At 41.8% G+C, this 23,079-nt stretch overlaps 1 protein-coding gene across 2 annotated transcripts; it reads left to right on the forward strand.

Annotated features, from left to right (window-relative positions):
• The first annotated feature begins 1,155 nt into the window (after positions 1-1,155).
• On the forward strand, positions 1,156-16,800 carry LOC139368512 (sorting nexin 1a). Of its 2 annotated transcripts, none has more exons than XM_071107514.1 (15): positions 1,156-1,387; positions 4,953-5,781; positions 6,428-6,564; positions 10,147-10,210; positions 10,533-10,576; positions 10,679-10,820; positions 11,040-11,118; positions 11,360-11,435; positions 11,819-11,932; positions 12,131-12,224; positions 12,443-12,648; positions 14,410-14,553; positions 15,109-15,189; positions 15,292-15,363; positions 15,643-16,800. In XM_071107514.1, the coding sequence occupies exons 1-15, from the start codon at positions 1,268-1,270 to the stop codon at positions 15,691-15,693; spliced, it is 2,253 nt and encodes a 750-aa protein (XP_070963615.1). In that variant the 5' UTR covers positions 1,156-1,267; the 3' UTR covers positions 15,694-16,800. The 2 variants fall into 2 exon arrangements, with proteins under 2 accessions (XP_070963615.1, XP_070963606.1); XM_071107505.1 differs by having other exon boundaries at positions 1,167-1,387; positions 6,428-6,579.
• Positions 16,801-23,079: the final 6,279 nt, after the last annotated feature.

The following is a 23,079-nucleotide window of genomic DNA, read 5'->3' on the forward strand; positions in this document are numbered from 1 at the left end:
GTGGCGTTTAACGGCGGTTGGCATCCAATATAATGTTGCATTACCGCCACCATCTGGAGTACAAATCCATTATACTTTGTGACACAACATAGGAAAAGGAAGATCACATGATTTCTGCCTGCCAACTAACCCTACACTCACAAAAAAAACGCCACCACCTTGCACAAATTTAACCCTATCGGATCCTACACAGAATATGACCATAAACTTGGCACCTGAAACACCATAGTGGATTCAGCACAAAAGGTTATTTGGGATAACTGATTACTAACATTACTTTGTTTCAGCATCAAAACTCAAAAGGACAGACAGACATTCTGTTTCACCACTCTAGCCACTGGGTCTGCGAGTGTCACAGACCTGGTTGGCCTTCTTCTATGGCAGTGATTCTCAACTGGTGGGTCAAGGTTTTGAATGGGTTGTGGGTGTCTGAGTAAAAAAGAAAATAATAAATTACTCTTTTTTTTTTACAATGAAAAAATACTTCAGTCTGAACCTAAAGGATTTAAACCAGGTAGAACGTGTGTAGAAATTATAATGCATTAACATTTTTGAATAATTTAATCTTTTTTTTTTTCAATCACAGTATTTTCAATATAGCTATTAGCGGCGTTATTTTGGTTGATTATTCGTCAAGAATATAGGCAAAATGTTATTATTGACAAATGAAAGAGTTGCTACATTTACTATCAATATAGCATTAAAATAGTTTTCCAGATTGTATTTTGGTGAATATTTTTCGCGGTGTGAATGTTGGGTCATGATTGAGACAACCTGGTTCAATTTAGGTCCCAAGGCAAGACCAGTTGAGAACCACTGTTCTTTGTATTGTATTGGGCTCCTGGGTGGCGCAGCGGTCTAAGGCACTGCATCTCGGTGCAAGAGGGGTCACTACAGTCCCTGGTTTGATTCCAGGCTGTATTGGTTGGCCTTCAAAATAAAAGTGCTTATTTGAATACATTGACATTTTAATTAAATGCTACATTAATAGCATAGCAATGACATTTGAAGAATACTCTTGCAGGAACCCAAGGGGTGCTGGTGGTGGGGGCGTCCATGCAGAAACCAATGGGATAATCGATGGGGGATGTTCATGAAGGAACCAATTGGAAACTCGGTGAGGGAGGCGTTCCTGCAGATGCAGGAATGCCCCGAATTGTAGGCTGCACTTGCACACCATTGTTTGAGCCGGTAGGTGGTGTTATTTTTTTCTGCCTCCCCTCAGTCTCAAAAGTTTTATATGATGCTGTCTGTCTGTTTGCGTTGAATGAAGATGGCGACCAGTTCAGAGCGTAGTCCCCCACCCTTTCCCGAGGACCTGGAACCGGAGCCTGACGAAGTTGGAGACCAAGACAGTGATGACGGAGAAGACATTTTTCTTGGCACAGTGAGTGTCTGTTGTTGATTTCTTACTAACGTAAATATTTTGTCTAGAAAACTCGGCACTCCCCGGGTTGTTATCCAAGTAGCTAGCTACTGTAGCTGCCAAACATTGCTAACAAGGGCCTGTGAAATCCATTGGGTTCATTGACACGAAGCTATTAGTTGGCTAACTAGCCGGATATGCATTAACTGGCTAACTCTCGTCTCCGGAGTAGCTAACGTTACGCCAGAGTATGGCGTGTCCTACCGTTAACTTACTCCTTCAGGTCCAAATACATGTTATTTTCAGAGGTAGACTGGCTCTGGCAACCAAAACAGCCAAATACTCCATATAAACGTGAACCGATGTTCAATTACGATACGGTTCTAGAAACATAAAGCCCTTTACTTTCAAATCACATCAAAATAATTTCACAAATACTAAATATACACTCACTGTACACTATTTAAACCTGCTATTACAGTTGCAGCCAGAAGTATTTTTCAGTCACAACACGTTTCTGGCGGCCTTCCACACAGGTTAGGCGTTCGGAGCATGCTAGATAGAGGACCACTTGTGCTAGTTAGCGGTCTTCCCTAAACACGCGCTGTAACATTGAGATATGGCGTTGTGGGAACACTAGCCCTAACTTTATAAAAGGTGTGTAGTCATTTAAACTTTTAGTTCAACGTTATTTCTCGCTGATATGAAAGATGCGTTCCTTATGTTTGCAAAACCGTACCGCAATAAACGCAAGCTTTGTGGCTCTTACAAAAGTCCCCGGGGAAGAAGATACTGTACATTGATCACTAGTTAGGTGGGGTAAACCCTTTTGGTGGATTTTCTGGTATATCATCTAAATAAATAAATCACAGCACGTTTTTGGACTCATTCAGCAGTGTTTACCTGAGTACAATACCACAATAAATAATATTGAAAGTTCAATTTTATATTCCTAAAACTTAAGTTGAAAATGACGCTGTAGCTGCGTCCGGTTGACAAGACCTAATGATGATAACCCGATGGGACACTTAAATTTTTTTTTTGACAAGTCCTTAACCATTTGCGCTTTGTTATGGGGGTCACCTAAACAGAAACGCAACATTGACAAAACAATCAATTATCACGTTGAAATCAATTGCACGAGAGATGAGGCTGCATGTCCTATTAAAACTATCGCTGCTCAAAAAAACACTCGGAATTTGAAGGTAGCGGAAGTGGATGCTGAGATCGAATCAAGCAGCGCGTCGTGCAAAGTTGGCGAATACGAATGTTCGGAATGGGCAACAGTAGTATCGAAATCTGGAACAAAAAGGGAATAGTCTAAAATTGGAGTGGAGTATGCGTGTATGAATGATGATGAATCACTTCTTGTTGGGATGCGTTAAAGATGTGTATGTGAGAGACCGGTTTGAGTGGTTGGAAGTTGTGAAGTATGCGTTAGGAAAAGTGTAGTCTGTCAGTGACCAGGAGTCTTGTTTTTGATTAATTGTGTTTCTGTGGAACAGAGGAAGATTACAGTGGGCCTCAAAGAATCCGGACAATATACATTTTGTGTTTTGAACTTTGGAGTAGAGCACCCTTCAAAGGAGTCATCTCAGTGGTGACGACAGATGTTTAGGTTGAATACCTGAAGAGAATTCCTGATGTGGTTGGTGCCCGTCGTCTGACCTGCTGGGTGAATAGAGAAAGCGGAAGTTTGTAGGTCCTGTTGCTTTTTGATTAAGAGAAAATACCTAGCATGTGAAGCTTGGTTATGTAAGATGCTGTAAGAGCTTTTCTCCCCAAACTACTTCAGTGTAAGAATTTATAAAGGATTTGGCCAAGTATGTGCAGACACACTGGGGCAGCAGGTACCCTAGTGGTTAGAGTGTTGGGCCTGTAACCGTAAGGTTGCTGGATCGAATCCCCGAGCTGACAAGGTAAAAATATGTCGTTCTACCCCTGAACAAGGCAGTTTAACCCACTGTTCCTCGGTAGACCATCATTGTAAATAAGAATATGTTCTTAACTGACTTGCCTAGTATGTATTAGTTATTTATATTGAGCGTGTGTCAGCACAAGAACGGTTTGTCAGCAGCTTCGTGAAATGGGTTTCTATGGCCGAGAAGCCGCACAGCCAAACGGCGGCTGGATTGGTGTAACGCTTGGAGCAGTGGAAACGTGTTCTCTGGAGTGAGGAATCCAACGGATGAATATGGGTTTGGTGGATGCCAGGTGAATGCTACCTGCGCCAATGCATAGTGCCAACTGTAAAGTTTGGTGGTGGAGGAATAATGGTCTGGGGATGTTTTTCATGGGAAAGGGCCTTCCCCAAACTGTTGTCACAAAGTTAGAAACACAGAATCATCATTGTATGCTGTAGTGTTAATATTTCCTGTGACTGGAAATCTTAACTCTACAGCATATAATGACGATTCTGTGTTTCTAACTTTGGCAGCAGTTTGGGGACTGCCCTTTCTTGTTTCAGCATGACAATGCCCCTGTTTACAAAGCGAGGTCCATACAGAAAGGGTTTGTCGAGATCGGTGTGGAAGAACTTGACTGGCATGCACAGACCTCCACCCCATCGAACACCTTTGGGGTGAATTGGAATGCCGACTGCGAGCCAGGCCTAATCGCCCAACATTAGTGGCCAACTTCACTAATGCTCTTGTTGCTGAATGGATGCAAATCCCCGCAGCAATGTTCCAATATCCACAGAAGAGTGGAGGCTGCTATAGCAGCAAAGGGGAATCAACTCCTTAGTAATGCCCATGTTTTTTTTAGAATAAGATGTTAGATGAGCACGTGCCTACATACTTTATAGCTGCATTCTAAGTGCTGTGACCTCCCCCCGCTCGCTCGTAAGACAACCCATGATCTACACAACCCATGATGTGGATTTATCCTGACAGTGGAGTACTTTCCTGAAAACATTTGAAAAGCTTTGATTTTGGAGTGAACTGTCCCTACCTACTCCATAGCTCCACTGTTTTAGATTCTTGTGCAAACTTTTCTAAAAAAAACACTGTCGGTGAACCCAACAGCTTTGTCAGCTAAATTACTCACTCAGGGTGTAGGAGGGCAAGGCAAGTTTGAGTATAGGTCACACCCTGGAGTTTGCACATGTCAAGTGAACCTCATATTGCTGTAAAAGTACAGGAAGGGAGGCTAAAGCTCAGCCTCCAGTCATGTGAGTCTCAGATGTGGCCACATGCTCACTACCAGGAACTTTTCCATAGAACCCAAGTTTTAATTCTTCAATCAGGCTTCTGAGCGCAATCTTTGATTCCTGAAAAACAATTAATTCCTCCTCTTAGAAGTTGTGGTAGACATGTATTTATCTGTGTAGACCTGACAGACGTTTTGTGTTATTCCTGGTAAGTTCTCTATTTCTCCTGTGCAGTTAGACTCATTTTGATGTGGAATAGTTATTTGTATTTGTTTTAAATATCTTTGACTCTTATAATGTAGTTTGAGTGGAATTCACATGGATGTTAAATCAATTGTAAAACGTGACAGAGACGTGAGTGTCTTTGCTGTTGTTGCTGCTGCAACCTTGCTTATTTGCATGATTTGAGAAATGCTGTTCTTTCTTCATCTCCAGGATAACCCATTGGAGATAAAGATGGACCCTTCGCTGTCTGCAAGTGACATCGCAAGTTCAACCAAACCACTGAGTGAAGCATCTAGTCCTCCAGTGATGGACCTCCTTAGTGAACCAGCAAGCGAGGCATCTAGTGCGCCAATGGTGGACCTCCTTATGGAACCAGCAAGCGAGGGATCTAGTGCTCCAATGGTGGACATCCTTAGTGAACCAGCAAGCGAGGCATCTAGTGCGCCAATGGTGGACCTCCTTATGGAACCAGCAAGCGAGGGATCTAGTGCTCCAATGATGAACCTCCTTATGGAACCAGCAAGCGAGGCATCTAGTGCTCCAATGATGAATCTCCTTATGGAACCAGCAAGTGACGACTTAAAGGAGCCTCCCAAACCTGACATCGACCCATTGGCTGACATTATCAACGACACTCCACTCAGTGAAGGCAAAACACCGGTTGCTGCGATGCCCCAGGAGCCACCGAGCGACCTCTTTGACGATGAGCCTAGCGAACTTTTCGCTGAACCACGACAAAGTAACACCGCCAAGCAACAACAAACTAGCATCTTTGACGAACCTGATGAGGACCTCTTCAGCGAACCACTGGGTGAGGCCTCGAAGAAACCCCAGAATGATTTCTTCAAAGAAGCACTTGCACCAGTGGCCAAAGCTAGCAATGTCTGCGGTCCTCTGAGTGACAACTACAATGAGCACCCCACTGATATATTCACTGAGGAGGCTATCACTACTCTCCCTAGTGCAGTCAGTACTGTTTCCGTCAACTCCAAGACCAACGGAGTCCACTCCGATGAGGAGGAACCTGATATATTTGCAGGTAAGAATTTACAGATTATTAATCATACATTTCAAATGATATTTGCTAAGGGCTTGAAACAAGCAGTGAAATGAGCAAAAACTGTGTGTGTTTGCAAGCCATTGGGGCTGATAAGGAAACTGCTGTCTCAGCGTTGTGCCGTTAGGAAGAGGAAAGCTGGAACAGGAGTGTCCTTTGCTGACCCCTCACTCACATAAATAAACAGACAGAGTAGTACCTTCCTGGTGTTGATCATGAGGAATGTGGCCCCTCTCACGTGGACTCACACACACTCACCTGACCAAAAGACTGGAGTGAAATATCTGTCAAAATCTTCAATTGATTCTCCCATTGGCTTTTCTACCACGGACTCAGAAAATATTGACAATATGATTTAGTCTGGAAGAAGAGTGCTGTTGTCACTATTCCCTGACAGAGACAGTGGCTCTATTGTAATCAGACCTTTGAGTGAGTTTGTGGCAACCAGCATGTTCGACAGGTAGAGGAGTACTGATGCAAAGAAAATAAACAGGTTTGGGGTAAATTGGATATGTGGGAATTGACTCCAATTAACTTAAATTTGAAAAAGCGTGACTCTCCAATACCATGAACTTTTAGTCTTACTACCCTCATCGCTCTCTCTTTTTTTTCTGCTCCCCTCTTTCAGAAGCCACCGTAGAGCTGTCTCTGGACAGCCCTAGGAATGACAGAAAAAAGAAAGAGGCAGCCAAGCCCTCTGCGTCTGCCCCTGCTCCCTCAGTCTCAGCAAGTGCTTCCAAACCGCAACCCAAGACCCTGGAGGAGGTACAGTACATTACAGTACGGTACAGAACTGCAACTAAACCGACTTTTGTATTGTTAATTCGATTTCCGGGGGTGCGTATACATTGACCGTAAGGGGTTTTAACTGCTCATTCACATGTGTTCACTCCCACAGAGCATCCCAACATGGGTATTCATGTTGTACAATTTACAGGTCATTCAAAATACACCTGTACATGCTTTTCTTCCACCACCTTGGTTATGTCAATTGACTCAGTCAAGTGTGTATTTGGAAGAGGTGTGAACTCGAGTCACAAATTTGACTTGATACTCGACATGATATGAACTTACTTCAGACTTGAGTCTCCGTGGATTACTCTACATGCATCAAGACAGTAGCCGCAGCATCCCACTTGCAAAAAAAACCGTGCTAGTGAACCGCACACTCAGTCCTCTGATTGGACCATCACTGTCAATCAGCACAGGTCGTGTGAGCTAGCGCAGTGATTCTCAGTGGGGTCGCAAGGTAGGCGAGTGTGAAACTGAATGGGGAATTTTTCTATTTAAATTCTTTATGTGTGTGGGAAGGTTCTATCCATATATATGGGGATATAACCTTCCCAGCTCTGCAGATTTTGCTGTGAAGAGACAGAATCATTAGATCATCTGTTTTAGTACTGTCCATATGTAGCTTGTTTTTGGTCACCGGTCGAGGAATGGCTGAAGAATTGCAACATTTACCTGGCGCTAACTCTTCAGATAGCACTACTGGGTGATCTGAAAAGTCAATCAATCAATAATATACTTTAATAATTTACAATCTGTAGAAATTTAGTAAGGTTCAGAATGTTTGTGAAACAACACAGTTGGAAAAATACAAGGCAAATAGAAATCCAATATGGATGGTGTTAAGAGATAGCTGGGAGGGGTTAAATGGAGCTGAAGGGTGGAACTAATAACAAGCTAACTAATGTAAAACATACCGTGTCTGTAAAACGTATATAGGTTCAGAACTTTTGTGAAAGAAATAGATTGGAGAGGTTGAGGTTAGAGGACGGACATGAGTAAAAACAAACAAAATATAACTATTGTAAAATAGACTGTGCCCATAGAATGTGTATGTGTATGTATATGTGTGTGTGTGTATATATATATATATATATATATATATATACACATACACATACACAGTGCCTTGCGAAAGTATTCGGCCCCCTTGAACTTTGCGAGCTTTTGCCACATTTCAGGCTTCAAACATAAAGATATAAAACTATTTTTTTGTGAAGAATCAACAACAAGTGGGACACAATCATGAAGTGGAACAACATTTATTGGATATTTCAAACTTTTTTAACAAATCAAAAACTGAAAAATTGGGCGTACAAAATTATTCAGCCCCCTTAAGTTAATACTTTGTAGCGCCACCTTTTGCTGCGATTACAGCTGTAAGTCGCTTAGGGTATGTCTCTATCAGTTTTGCACATCGAGAGACTGAAATGTTTTCCCATTCCTCCTTGCAAAACAGCTCGAGCTCAGTGAGGTTGGATGGAGAGCATTTGTGAACAGCAGTTTTCAGTTCTTTCCACAGATTCTCGATTGGATTCAGGTCTGAACTTTGACTTGGCCATTCTAACACCTGGATATGTTTATTTTTGAACCATTCCATTGTAGATTTTGCTTTATGTTTTGGATCATTGTCTTGTTGGAAGACAAATCTCCGTCCCAGTCTCAGGTCTTTTGCAGACTCCATCAGGTTTTCTTCCAGAATGGTCCTGTATTTGGCTCCATCCATCTTCCCATCAATTTTAACCATCTTCCCTGTCCCTGCTGAAGAAAAGCAGGCCCAAACCATGATGCTGCCACCGCCATGTTTGACAGTGGGGATGGTGTGTTCAGGGTGATGAGCTGTGTTGCTTTTACGCCAAACATAACGTTTTGCACTGGTGCCAAAAAGTTCGATTTTGGTTTCATCTGACCAGAGCACCTTCTTCCACATGTTTGGTGTGTCTCCCAGGTGGCTTGTGGCAAACTTTAAACAACACTTTTTATGGATATCTTTAAGAAATGGCTTTCTTCTTGCCACTCTTCCATAAAGGCCAGATTTGTGCAATATACGACTGATTGTTGTCCTATGGACAGAGTCTCCCACCTCAGCTGTAGATCTCTGCAGTTCATCCAGAGTGATCATGGGCCTCTTGGCTGCATCTCTGATCAGTCTTCTCCTTGTATGAGCTGAAAGTTTAGAGGGACAGCCAGGTCTTGGTAGATTTGCAGTGGTCTGATACTCCTTCCATTTCAATATTATCGCTTGCACAGTGCTCCTTGGGATGTTTAAAGCTTGGGAAATATTTTTGTATCCAAATCCGGCTTTAAACTTCTTCACAACAGTATCTCGGACCTGCCTGGTGTGTTCCTTGTTCTTCATGATGCTTTCTGCGCTTTTAACGGACCTCTGAGACTATCACAGTGCAGGTGCATTTATACGGAGACTTGATTACACACAGGTGGATTGTATTTATCATCATTAGTCATTTAGGTCAACATTGGATCATTCAGAGATCCTCACTGAACTTCTGGAGAGAGTTTGCTGCACTGAAAGTAAAGGGGCTGAATAATTTTGCACGCCCAATTTTTCAGTTTTTGATTTGTTAAAAAAGTTTGAAATATCCAATAAATGTCGTACCACTTCATGATTGTTGTTCACTTGTTGTTGATTCTTCACAAAAAAATACAGTTTTATATCTTTATGTTTGAAGCCTGAAATGTGGCAAAAGGTCGCAAAGTTCAAGGGGGCCGAATACTTTCGCAAGGCACTGTATATATATATATATACCACCCCTCCCCACATTGGAGAAAACTAGTGAACAACAACTCTTAAGCTTCTTCTTCCAGCTTCTTCTTTTTATATATATATATATATATTGTTTTTTTTCTTTTAAAGATGGAAGTAGAAACTTAATAGTTGTTCACTAGTTTTCTCCAATTTGGGAAGGGTGGTAGGATTAGAAAGTAATCAAGGAAAATGTATTTAGATGTGTGTACAGTACCAGTTATAAGGAAATCAGTCATTTGCAATACATTTACTTAGGCCCTAAACTATGGATTTCATATGACTGGGAATACAGATATGCATCTGTTGGTAACAGGATAAAAAAAATGTAAAGTAGGGTTGTGGCTCAGACGGTATCTGGTGTGACCACCATTTGCCTCATAAAGCGTGACATCTCCTTCGCATATAGTTGATCAGGCTGTTGATTGTGGAATGTTGTCCCACTCTTCTAATGGCTGTGCAAAGTTGACATCTGTGGCATTGTTGTGACAAAGCGGCACCTGTGTAATGATCATGCTGTTTAATCAGCTTCTTGATATGCCACACCTGTCGGGTGGATGCATTATCTTGGCAAAGGAGAAATGCTCACTAACAAATTTGTCCCTGAATGTCTGGGATCTATAATTTCAGCTCATGAAACATGGAACCAACACAATGTGTTCAGTATAGTTCTTCTAAATTGTCTGGCTCCAACAATACAACATCACTATTTTGTATGTGAACTTGTTGTGAAAACATTTCAGATAATGGCCATTGACTGATTTGAATGACCATTTTGTCTCTACCATATGCAGTTGGAAGAGGAGGTTGAGGATAAATTTGAGCTGAATATCTCAATAACCAATCCAGAGAAAGTTGGTGAGTTTCACTATATTTCAACGTTTTCTTCCTTCTGTGAAAATGACACCTATTATGATGAACCTTGCATCAATGTTGTCGTAAAAATAAACGGCTTCCTCATTCTCTCAATGCCTGCTGCTTCTCTTTTCCTGGTTCCTCTCCTTCCTTTCTCTGAAGTGAGAGTGAGGGGCGTACCCATATCAATGTAATACGTGAAGGTCCTATTTTTTCCAAATAAAAGTAACAACAATAAAAGGGGTCAAACCAAGAAGTTTAAAATTGATGTTGGTTTTACCCCTTAGTATAATTGTCCAGTTAATAATTGTCTTTCATTCTACAGGGGATGGCATGAACGCTTACATGGCCTACAAAGTCTCCACACAGGTAATATCAATGAAACATTTTCTAAACATTTAGCCTTTTCCAGTTCAGTGTCTTCTTTACCCCTTAGCTAACACTTTGCATCTCCGCTCCTCTCTCTTTCAGACCACGCTACCCATGTTCCGCAGTAAGACGTTCACAGTGCGCCGGCGTTTCAGTGACTTCTTAGGCCTTTACGAGAAGCTCTCAGATAAACACACACTGAACGGCTACATTGTGCCCCCGCCGCCTGAGAAGAGCATTATGGGTAATCTATAGTATACGCATAATTGGATACCTTGAGTTAATGTCGCTTTAGGCAGCAAATCATTCATAGTTTATCAATGGGGGCCATGCATTTTCCACCGTTTTCCATTGTCAAAGGATCAATTTTGGTCCGTGGGTCTTTGACCTATTGATGTGTTTGTCCTGGTTTTGACCAGTGTATGTGTGTTTTAGCCTAATTGATTTGTCATGTTTCGGACAGGCATGACTAAAGTCAAAGTGGGAAAAGAGGACAACTCGTCGGCTGAGTTTGTGGAGAGGAGGAGGGCGGCTCTGGAGAGGTAGCGAATGGGCTTTCATCTTGAGGTTTCTTGTATTGGCAAAACGGTGATGGGTAGCAGTAGACTTGGAACAGTGATAGTATAACTTGTAGATGAGAACTTTTTAATGAGCCGTTGCATAGGGACTTGGTTGTGAAGGTGGTATGCAAAAAGTTGGGAGGTCAATTAGAAGTTCGGACTAAATGACCCCAATGTAACTGTAGTAAAATGTTTAATTTGTTCGGTTTTGTCATCCCAAAAGGTATCTGCAGAGAGTGGTGTTCCACCCATCACTGCTACAAGACCCTGATGTCAGAGAATTCTTGGAGAGAGACGATGTAAGCTCGGCGTGTGTGCGTGCACCACCCTCACACAAAGATACTGTCTGTCTATCCACACACACATGTGCTTGCCCGCTCATGACCCATTTAATGTCTCAGGACCCTGCTGTCTCATTTTCTCTTAAAATGCTTGACAGGCTTTCTGTTACATTTTCACACGCTAAGTGATAAATATTGTTCAGACTTGTCATCCATGTGTGCATCAGGGTCGGGGTCTGATTCAAGAATTTCAGAGCGCCGTCCATTTCCAATTAGGATTTTTCCATATGTGAATTTGTAGCCATTTCAATTGACCACAAGAGACCTGACGTTTTGCTACGTTGTGCACTAATGAATGCGACCCTGATGTGACTCTCTTAAGGTGTGTGTGTGTGTTGTAGATGCCCAGGGCTCACAACACCCAGGCTCTGAGTGGCGCCGGCTTCCTGAAGATGATCAACAGGGCTACAGACTCCCTCAGCAAGATGACCATCAAAATGAATGAGTCGGACGTGGTGAGTCTCCCTCCACTGACCACTGTGACACACAGTCTCCGTTTGACTGGATGAGTGTGCTTATTTTAAAGTGAAATCTACACCCACCCAGGCGAATGGACCCAGCGTCACTAAAACGAATGCACCCACTATCTTGCACAATAGATACAACCGTTGCGGCTCTAATGTGCGGTTGCCTGTGTCATGCTGTGTTACCAGTGGTTCGAGGAGAAACTGCAGGAAGTGGAGGCTGAGGACCAGCAGCTGAGGAAGCTCCACATCATGGTGGACTCTCTGGTTGGACACAGGAAAGGTACGGTACAATGGAATACAAGTGTTTTATCGGACAGACTCAGACAGACACAAAAGGCTATAAGCAGTGCATGGCCACCTATTGTGTGTGTGTGTGTGTGTGTGTGTGTGTGGAATGGAAATATGTCTTCTTGCTGTCCCTTTTTCCCACCAAACTACACACACACACAATGGGCTTTAAGCGGCACATGCTTAACTCCCCCGCTCTACTTCCCCCAGAGTTGTCGGTAAACACGGGTGGCTTTGCCAAGAGCGTGGCGATGCTGGGCAGCTCGGAGGACAACACGGCCCTGTCCAGAGCCCTCTCCCAGCTGGCCGAGGTGGAGGACAAGATGGAGCAGCTGCACCAAGAGCAGGCAGCCAGCGACTCGTTCTGCTTCGCCGAGCTGCTCGCCGACTACATCCGCCTGCTGGGATCTGTCCGGGTACCTACAGAGAGTCAATAGCATAACACAGTGTCTGAAAATGTTAAAAGCTGTTAAATCCTTGTTTCCTCGTCCTTTTTTCCTCCAGTTCTTTCCCCTTTCTCAAAGCACATTGGAGGAAGAGGTCGGCGGTAAGGGCACTTTCAGAGTGAGGTATTGAGGAAAAAAGGACGGAGGAAGCGATTTGATTATGACTAAGGCTGTTGCGGTGACCGTATTACCACGACACCGGTAGTCGTGACATGACCGCAGTAAAATTCCATGTGACTGTGGAGTCACGGTAATCTCCTCTTTATGCACTCTGGACATGTTGGTAGTACCCAACTTGCTAATGACCATCAGGTCCTAATGACCTGGTACTCTTTGCTCTATTGTCCCTCTAACCACTCTGACATAAATGCAATCGAAAATGACATCAAACACTTATCATCAAAACATGATTTCAAAACTTACCTCAATGAGGTTATACAGCAGGTTGAAACGCTATAAAACATGGTCATTGTGGATGTTTCAAAGCCGAACAAACAAATGACATTAGTAAAGATTAAATTGAGAATAGTCTGATGGGTGAAAAATATGATCACTTGATGAGAGAACAGCTGAGGTGAGGAACGGAGCACAAGCTGCTTTTTTTTCTAACTTTCTCAAATCATCAATAGCCTTTAGTTGCATCAGGCAGCCCATATGTTTTGATTTCTAAAGACATTAAGGTTCGTATCATTCACAACTAAAGTTGCCAAATACCTCTAAATCTAGCTGAGGAGTATTTCTGTCTAATTCCCTTTTGTGGGGGAAAAACTAATTCTGATCAAATTTATAAAGCCTTTCTTACATCAGCTGATATCTCAAAGTGCTGTACAGAAACCCAGCCTAAAACCCCAAACAGCAAGCAATGCAGGTGTAGAAGCACGGTGGCTAGGAAAAACTCCCTAGAAAGGCCCAAAACCTAGGAAGAAACCTAGAAAGGAACCAGGCTATGAGGGGTGGCCAGTCCTCTTCTGGCTGTGCTGGGTGGAGATTACAACAGAATATGGCCAAAATCTTCAAATGTTCATAAATGACCAGCATGGTCAAATAATAACAATCACAGTAGTTGTCGAGGGTGCAGCAAGTCAGCACCTCAGGAGTAAATGTCAGTTGGCTTTTCATAGCCGATCAATCACTGAGAGTATCTCTACCGCTCCTGCTGTCTGATTGGCTGGGCCTGGCTCCCCAGTGCCCAGTTATGGGAAATCCATAGATTAGGGTCTATTGAAGTTATTTAAATTGACTGATTTCCTTTATGAACTGTAACTCAGCAAAATCTTTGAAATTGTTGCATGTTGCGTTTTTATATTTTTGTTCCGTATACAATAATGGCACTGGACTTTAAGCATTTATTAACAGACCTATGACATGGAGCATAGCCAGATAACATGCAGTAGGCTAACTCATTCTGTTCTTCTGAAATGCATTCTCTTTGTGTTTCTTTAGACCTGACTAAAATAAATGTCTTTTTTTTTTGATCGTGTATATAACTTTTTTAAATGTAGATGTTCCAAAGGCGTGGAGGCCTGGTGAAGCTAAACGTGCTTGTTAATTAATGGTCAATTACTGTGAAACCGTCAGTCTTTTTGCATGACAATAACTTGGCTGACAAAATGTAAGTGACTGCCACAGCCCTAATAAGAGTAACATTTTCCGATGCAGCTATAGGCAACACACCATAATAACTGTCACCCTAAGATGAGACCATTAAATGGTGTGCGTTTCTGTCCTCAGGCCTCCTTTGACCAGCGGATGAAGACGTGGCAGCGCTGGCAGGATGCTCAGAACATGCTGCAGAAAAAGAGGGAGACAGAGGCCAAGCTGCTGTGGGCCAACAAACCTGACAAGCTGCAGCAGGCCAAGGATGACATCACTGAGGTAGCGCGCTGCCCGACCCCTGTACTACCCATTACCTTCGGTCTCTCCGGGTTGTGTTCATTAGGCACTAAATGGAAGAAAACAAATTGAAAAGGGAGGGAATACATATAGACTTTTCGAATAAAAAAAAAAAATTAATTGGATTTTTCGTCGCTAAGCATTTTCTGAATCGTGCCCTAATGTCTTAATGTCTTAAACACACGGTCAGGAAGTTCTGTCCCCTGTTGCAAACAGACCAAGTACATACACAAATCACGTGACACGAAAGTCACTGTTTGACTAATGCCAATGAAATGCACCTGTTCCTCTTACTTTCAGTCCTCCAAAAAGTGATGGCATCACTTTTTACCAGAAATTAAACTCGCAGATTGTGCCTTTCACCCATTTCCCACCACTAGCGTGTTTCTTAACATTGATCCCAAGGATCCACTGTGTACTGGATTTGACTCCAACTGTACACATTGGCATACAAACCAAATGGTAACCTAAAGGGAAATAAATGTGCTTTGCTTACATACCAAATGTGCCTCCTTTCTCAACTCCTCTCTTTCCTAGTGGGAGGCCAAGGTGACTCAGTATGAGAGAGACTTTGACAGAGTGTCAGCTACAGTTCGCAAGGAGGTGCTCAGGTTTGAGGTAAAATATTTTAATTTGGGGGGGGGGGGGGGGTTAGGTGCTGGATAAGATGGAGAGAATAGAAAAACAATGTATTGCTTGTGTTGTCATTTTTTCTAACAGAAAGAGAAGGCCCGCGATTTCAAGAAACAGATCATCAAATACCTGGAGTCTCTGCTACAGTCGCAGCAACAGGTAATAGTTTCTGCTCAATGGAGTAAACCTGGGCCTGTATTCATAAAGTGTCTCAGAACATGAGTGCTGATCTTGGATACATTTAGCCCTTTCATATGGACAGGGGTATTTTATCCTATTTAAGCACATGTTTTGAATATGGACCCTGCTAAATAAAGACTGGGTCATTACATAACGCATGAGTTGTTTGGTATAAGAAGGCAGTTTCCAATGGTAAGAATATCTGAATTGTTTTGGGAACATGGGTGACAATGTTCTTGTACTTCTCCCTCTTTTTAGCTGATAAAGTACTGGGAGGCATTCTTGCCAGAGGCAAAAGCAATTGCGTGATGGAGTCCGCCAGCCAATGGAAAGAAAGAAGAGGAGGCGGCCTTTTTTTATACACTTTACCTCTCGCCTATAAACCAAGAGAATAACCAGAGAGTGCGCTGCAAAGGGAAATTTGATTCGTTTTTTAAAATCATCCTAAACCTATAGCGCTTCATTCTAACTGTTGTATTAATAATTGTATATTTTCATTTAACCTTCCACATATATTTTCTAAATGGTGAAAACAAACTTTAGCTCTTTTGTGATGGTATGGATGTGTGTGAGGGCTGGGTGTCCAACTTGCGTATGCAATGTTAATGATTCCATTAGTTTCCACTTCAGAACGGGAGAAATCATTGTTCTCAGTGCAACATCCTTATATTAACAATAGGAGATTTTTTACACATTAGCATTGTTAATAATTCACAACAGAGTGCCCATCACACACATGACACATGAGGCAGAGTTTCTGGGGCTTTCAAGGGGATCTAGTTGAATTAAATGCCCAATTCCAAATCAAACACCAGCACCCTACTCCCCATGCACTTCTTAAGAATCAAGATAAAGGATTGGGTATAAGTAAGCAATAATAACACAGAACATCCACCTAGTCTTTCAAAAGGCTTGGCGTTGTTGCTATTGTGGCTGGGGGTCCATTTTGAATTGAGTCGAAGACACATGTGGATCCACATTCAGCCTGTATAATTTGGGAGGATCTTGAGATGTTTAAATTTCTACATTTTGAATCAAACTTTTTTTTTTATTATTATACATGATCGGTTCAATCACTGTGGACATGACATCAACCCTCCAAAATAAAAGTCAAGAAAATAAGAACCAAGGTTGATGTGTGAAAAATAATGTAAAACATTTAAACCACGTCAGTAACTGTTAAAAGTACTGCTGGTCCACATGGAAAGCACGTTAATTTCAATGGAAGCTGTCTTTATATAACAGTTACTGCAGATTGTGATTAATTTGGATGAATGGCATCGGATTTGGGGGGGCAATGAAACTGTTTCAGGGAAATACTCCTACATCAAAAGGGCAATCAAATCTTCCCAACATGCATTGTAGTTTTCACTTTGCATGAGGAACCGCATCCATTAAAATGATCATTTACCTGTATTCTTTGTGGAACAGAGTTGTTACAGGTTGTTACTTTCCCAGAATGAAAGGTAGTGGGTCTTTAATTCAGTAGACTAGCTAGTAATACAATTGGGTTGGTCATTCTGATTGAGTGAAACTTCCTGGACCTTGGGCAAACAGTTGATCATGATTTAATGGCTCAGATTAACGCCATGTTTAGGCTATATACATATGACTAAGTCTATTTTTCAGTGCTTATCAATTAGTCTAAGAACATGGACCTCGAGACGCTTGGGTCAAACAACACCTGTTAAGATTAAAGATGCCCAAATCATAATTGTAGTAATCAAGAGAAACAAGCAAGACTCAAATGTATGAGATTTTGGGATGTAAACCATCCACCTGGGAGGATGCTAAAGACTGATTGTTTAGCAACAAAATGACGCGTGCGCAGCTATGGTGCAAAACAGATGGGGTTGGCTTAGATTGTTGACATGTAAACTTTATTTTGTCTTCAATGTTTATTGAAAACGAATACATTTGCACGATGAGCACTCAAATCCATTGTTAGTTGTTGGTTAGCTATCTTGCATATACGTAACGTCAAAATACCTCAAGACATGGTATCAAGAACAAGATGAAACGAGCCACCTACGATTCTCCACAAGCCCCATTTGAAGCGTGCGCATCGTTTGACGTGAGCTAACCCTTCTATAGTGCAATTCAAATGCTTCTTCTAACGTGCTGGGATGCATTTTATTTTAGAGCATACAATATACAGAGAGAAGTTTCTTCTATATCTGTTTATGTAAGCCATAGGCCAATACACACACGTTTCTTCCATCGTTGTATTGTCACTTTAAGGGGAGAGACAGATCATTGGTTAAGGCAGATATAAATGAATCAACGTTATACTTTTACATATAAGGCTACTATTTCCAACACTCAATGCTGCTGTCAAATAAATTATCATTTTGTTATGACAGCACTATTAATCGATCCCACTTCTAACATACATTTCTCTATTTTGGATTAGCATGTTTTTTTTTTTTCTTAAACTCAATTGCGGTAATGCCTACACAACAGATGATACCTAATGGGGACGTTTAATTCTCGTTGGCAGCTCAGACACCAGAGTTTTTTTTTTTTTTGAACTGCCGTAAATTATGGGAAGTTGTTTGAAGAAAATTTTAAAAAGTCGTCAAATTACCCGTTATTTATATGCCCCCTCCATGTGCAATACTAATAAAATGCTACTGTATTCCGGAGTTCCTGTGGTAAAGCATTGGCCCACGTGTTCTGTCTTAAAGGTTCAATTATACTCATCAAATAATTTCTAGGTAACAATTAAGTACCTTGCTGTGATTGCTTTTGACCATTTTTAATTTAAAACAATTTCTCAAGCAATACTTTTGCTGGGACAGTCTGAAAGTGGTCTGAGTAGCTGTTATTGGCAGAGATGTTTGGAACTCTTATTGGTCTAACTAATTTAGCACATGGTGATGTCTCCAGGCAGTCCAAAAGCTCCATCAAAGTTTTCAAACAGCTCTTACATTTAAAAAGGCATTTTCACAGTATTATTCCAACCTCTGTGAAAATGTGCCCTGAGTGTACAAAACATTAGGAACGCCTTCCAAATATTGAGTTGCACCCACTTTTGTCCTCAACACATTCTCAAATCTTCGGGGCATGGACTCTACAAGGTGTCGAAAGCGTTCCATAGGGATGCTGGTCCATGTTGACTCCGATGCTTCCCACATTTGTGCCACGTTGGCTGGATGTCCTTTGGGTGGTGGACCATTCTTGATTAACACAGGAAACTGTTGTGTGTGGAAAAACCCAGCAGCGTTTCAGTTCCTGACACCAGTGTGCCTGGCCCCTACTACCTTATCTCGTTCAAATGCACTTAAATCTTGTCTTACCCGTTTACCCTCTGAATGGCACACATACACAATCCATTTCTCAAGGCTTAAAAATATGTTTTTAACCTGTTTCCTCCCATTCATCTACTCTGATTGGAGTGGATTTAATGGGTGACATCAATGTTTAATAGCGGTTGGCATCCAATATGTTGCATTACTGCCCCCAACTGGAATATAATATAAATCCATTATACTTTGATACAAAAACATTTGTGTGAAAACAAAAACACTACCCCATTCCACTACTTTGACTTTATCTGCTCCTGCACCATGCCAATGGCCTGGGAGGATGGGACACCACCACTCAACACACCTTGTAAATCTTCTGAAGTCAAATGTACTTCTCTGCAGCTGCCAACATCTATTTTCAGTGATTTCTGCAGTACAGTTGATAACCATTGCTATGAACGCTAAGAAGCCAACGTTAGTGAAGTATATATCACTCGTTGGCCTATCCCTCTGTGCTGGCACAGATCTACTACCCACAGGGATCCTCTCAGGATCCCTCACCCTTGACCCATCCTCCTCTACTTTCTTCACTGCCTCAGCATACGACAACTTCTGCACTACTCTGGCCACTTCAACCTGCCTCTTTCGCACCGGACACTTCTGATTCCCAGCAAAATGGACACCCCGTACAGTTGGCACACACAACTTTATCCATCGAAACGACATAATCCTCTGTCTTATGCCGTCCTGAACACTTCCCACATCTTGGAATCTCCCTCCTACACACTACTGTAACCTGTCCATAAATGTTGCACCTGAGACACTGCTGTGGATTCAGCAGAAAAGCTCTAACAGAAACTGATATATTCTAACATGACTTTATTGTTAAAAGACACTAACTCAAAACGACTGACTGTGACTCTTACTTCACCACCGGGTCTGCATTGCATCAAACGGCAGGCGTCACGAACGCCAATCTTCAAATTCAATTGCCCCACCTCCACAATTAACATTACACCAGAAATCAATCATTCCTTTCAGTAGTGTCCTATTCCTAAGCGCAAAACAAGAAACGGATGTTGACCAAAGTTGCGTGACACAGCGCCTGCTCCATCTGGGCAGAAAAAAAAAACATATCACAAGACCACTACAGGTTACCTTCACTGATTCAACAGCACCCAACTCCTTGCCCACCCACCCTGAAACCACAAATGGATCCACTTTCTCCAAAAATGTCGCTCCTACTGTACGAGATTCTCCTTTAACATGTCCATCGATGCCAGGATCGGACTCCGAGCTTTTCACCACACCTTCCACCTCACTTCACTCACTTCACTTCCATTTCACCTCCAGAACTCGGTCTGGCGTACCCCTCACTCTGTTTGCACTTGACACCAATCTTCTTCGACACACCTCCCTCTTTTCTGGCATCCTCAACAGATAAAGACTCAAGCTCTGCCTCCCTCACTCTTCAACCTCTTCTTCCATTTCTCCTCTGAAAACCAATTAAACGACTCCTTGTGAAAATATTCCACTTGTCCACATCGAAACCTCTTTCTTGCCTCCTCAACAGAACATCTCTACTACAACTGACAGCTCAACAGGTGACATCAATAAGGGATCATAGATTTGAGTCTCATATTCCTAATGTTTTGTACACTCCTGTGTATATAAAACAAAGTAAAATCACGTTTTTGACTGCACTGGGCCTTTTAACCTATTAGAGGATGTGTATAAAGCTATTATATTGCCCTCAGGCTCACACACCCTACTCTGAGACACTAGTAGGGAACTGATCCTTGGTTTGAAGCCCTCACACTTTCACTGTTGCTTATGTTTTTAGTCACATTCCTTTTATAAGCTCCTCTTTAGCCTCAATGTCCTTTGCTTTTAAGTTGAATTGCTAAAACTAGACTTACTGTAGGAGTAGTTTTGTTGATGTTGGTCTATCTTTGCAACTCATCTGCCAACATCACATTAGGTTTAGGGTTATGCACATACAGAAACCCCCTGAGGTTGTTGACGGAGCAGCCCAAGCTAGCTGACTATTCAGGTGGAGAAATACCTTTCCTCCAACTTTCCCTTTACTCACTTCAGGTCAAGTCTAAACAAGACCTTGGTAGGTAAAATGTCTTACAAAAGCTGAGGGTAAATTATTTCCCAACAATGACTTGTGGGTTTATAGTCCAAGTTCTTCACTGTAAATCTTTTTACGGGAACCTTGCCTTGTTTATCTTTAACTTAAATTAATTTTTACAGCCACTGTCACCTCAAGGACAACTTTTCTCAGAACTCTGGTGAAATAAAGCCTTTTAGAATATATTATTTGAATTAGTGTGTGTTTTCAGAAGCTCCAAACAGATCAGATTGTCCATTATACAAAGCCCGGCCTCACATGGCCAATGACCACATAGCTGAGACTAACTTTCTTTTTGTGCTGTTTTTTTAGTTTGCTGATGCTGTGACTTCTACTGCAGTAGTTGTGTGCATACAGCTAATGTTATCTTTGTTCCTACTGTACTCTAGCCTTCTGTTTTTTTCTGGTTAACCAAGTGTATAGCGCAGCACAATGCCCTGTTCCTCAGAGTTGCTTATGTGAGCATTATTTCCTGCTTGGATTGAATAAGCCCAAGTCAGCAGAGGAATACATGAATGAGGAAGTCACAGGATATCATGTCACACCATGTGATTCTCATTTATCATTTTCTATACATAGAAAAAATTGTCAATGGACTTGTGTAAATATGCAAATTCGTGTTTGGTCAGGTAACCATGTTATATCCACAATTCCTCAATAATAAGTATATTGTTTCACATTAGAAAGTGTGTGTGTGTGTGTGTGTAGCCTATGAAATGACCTTGGGAAAATCTCAGAACTGATTTGTAGTGAATTTCTCTTTAATAACCTATTAAGGTCTTAAAGGTACCTAAAGTGCAGAGTATCAAACTCCTGAGACATTTGTAAAAAAAAATAATAATTTAGGGGGGTGCAATCGCAGATAGAACCTTAAGGCTCTGAAATGTCAATCTGGGTTCAGCCATGAGGTTTTATCTGCATACATTAAGAAATTAAGACTAATTACTGTCATCTCTGAACAACGATCCAACATCATACACTAAGATTTTTAAAAGTGTTGTTTTTAAAAAATTTGCCTTCCGTTATGAGTGAGTGATTTCTGCATAGTGCATCTATAAGAAAATAAATTGTAGAAATAGGCAGGGTTTATGACTTTGTGGCAGTGATGACCGACTAGCCTAGACCATAGAGCACCGCAATGGAGGTGTCATAACCATAAAACCTAGCGGTCAAAGAGGGAAATGGCTCCAATCGTTTTTTCACCATTCATTTTTCCCTTAGGGAATTTTAGAAACACTTAAAATAACGGCTGTGTAAATCTCTCGGACAAGGTGATTTATCAATATATTTGGCTCTATTTATGCTCAGATTAGAAAATGCTAATTAGCATCAACGTAGACATCATGCAAGACTACAAACTCCCTGTAAACTCCTGAGCGTCATCGCTTTCTGACATCTATGCTAACTTGCACAAGACCGTTCACAAAATTGTCCACTTAAAGAAATGCAGCCATTTTATTCATTACTACATTTATCTAACATTAGATAGTTAATCCAGAGATTCTTACCTTTGCCTCGATTCGGAAGTTTCATCACAGCATTGTTAGTTCTTTATGATAGCCAAATTAGCATTTCATTTCGGGGGTAAATATTGGTGAATATATTATTAAGAGTGATTTACATGGTTATCAAAACGTCATTCCAGTGTAATCCTACACAAAACACAGACCTCATTTGAAGTGTTTCTAAAATACCCTATGGGAAAAAATGAATGGTGGAAAAACTATTGGAACCATTTCCTTGTTTGAGCACTAGGTTTAATGGGTATTATGACTCATACTGTAGTACTCTATTGGCAAAGACGTCTGTATTTGTATTTGCATCTGTATTGCGGTCTCTCCTTCACTGCAGCCGAGGTGAGTAAGACATTTAAACGTGTTAACCCTCGCAAGGCTGCAGGCCCAGACGGCATCCCCAGCCGCGCCCTCAGAGCATGCGCAGACCAGCTGGCCGGTGTGTTTACGGACATATTCAATCAATCCCTATACCAGTCTGCTGTTCCCACATGCTTCAAGAGGGCCACCATTGTTCCTGTTCCCAAGAAAGCTAAGGTAACTGAGCTAAACGACTACCGCCCCGTAGCACTCACTTCCGTCATCATGAAGTGCTTTGAGAGACTAGTCAAGGACCATATCACCTCCACCCTACCTGACACCCTAGACCCACTCCAATTTGCTTACCGCCCAAATAGGTCCACAGACGATGCAATCTCAACCACACTGCACACTGCCCTAACCCATCTGGACAAGAGGAATACCTATGTGAGAATGCTGTTCATTGACTACAGCTCGGCATTCAACACCATAGTAC

This window comes from Oncorhynchus clarkii, chromosome 2 (assembly GCF_045791955.1).
Source record: "Oncorhynchus clarkii lewisi isolate Uvic-CL-2024 chromosome 2, UVic_Ocla_1.0, whole genome shotgun sequence".
NCBI lineage: Eukaryota > Metazoa > Chordata > Actinopteri > Salmoniformes > Salmonidae > Oncorhynchus > Oncorhynchus clarkii.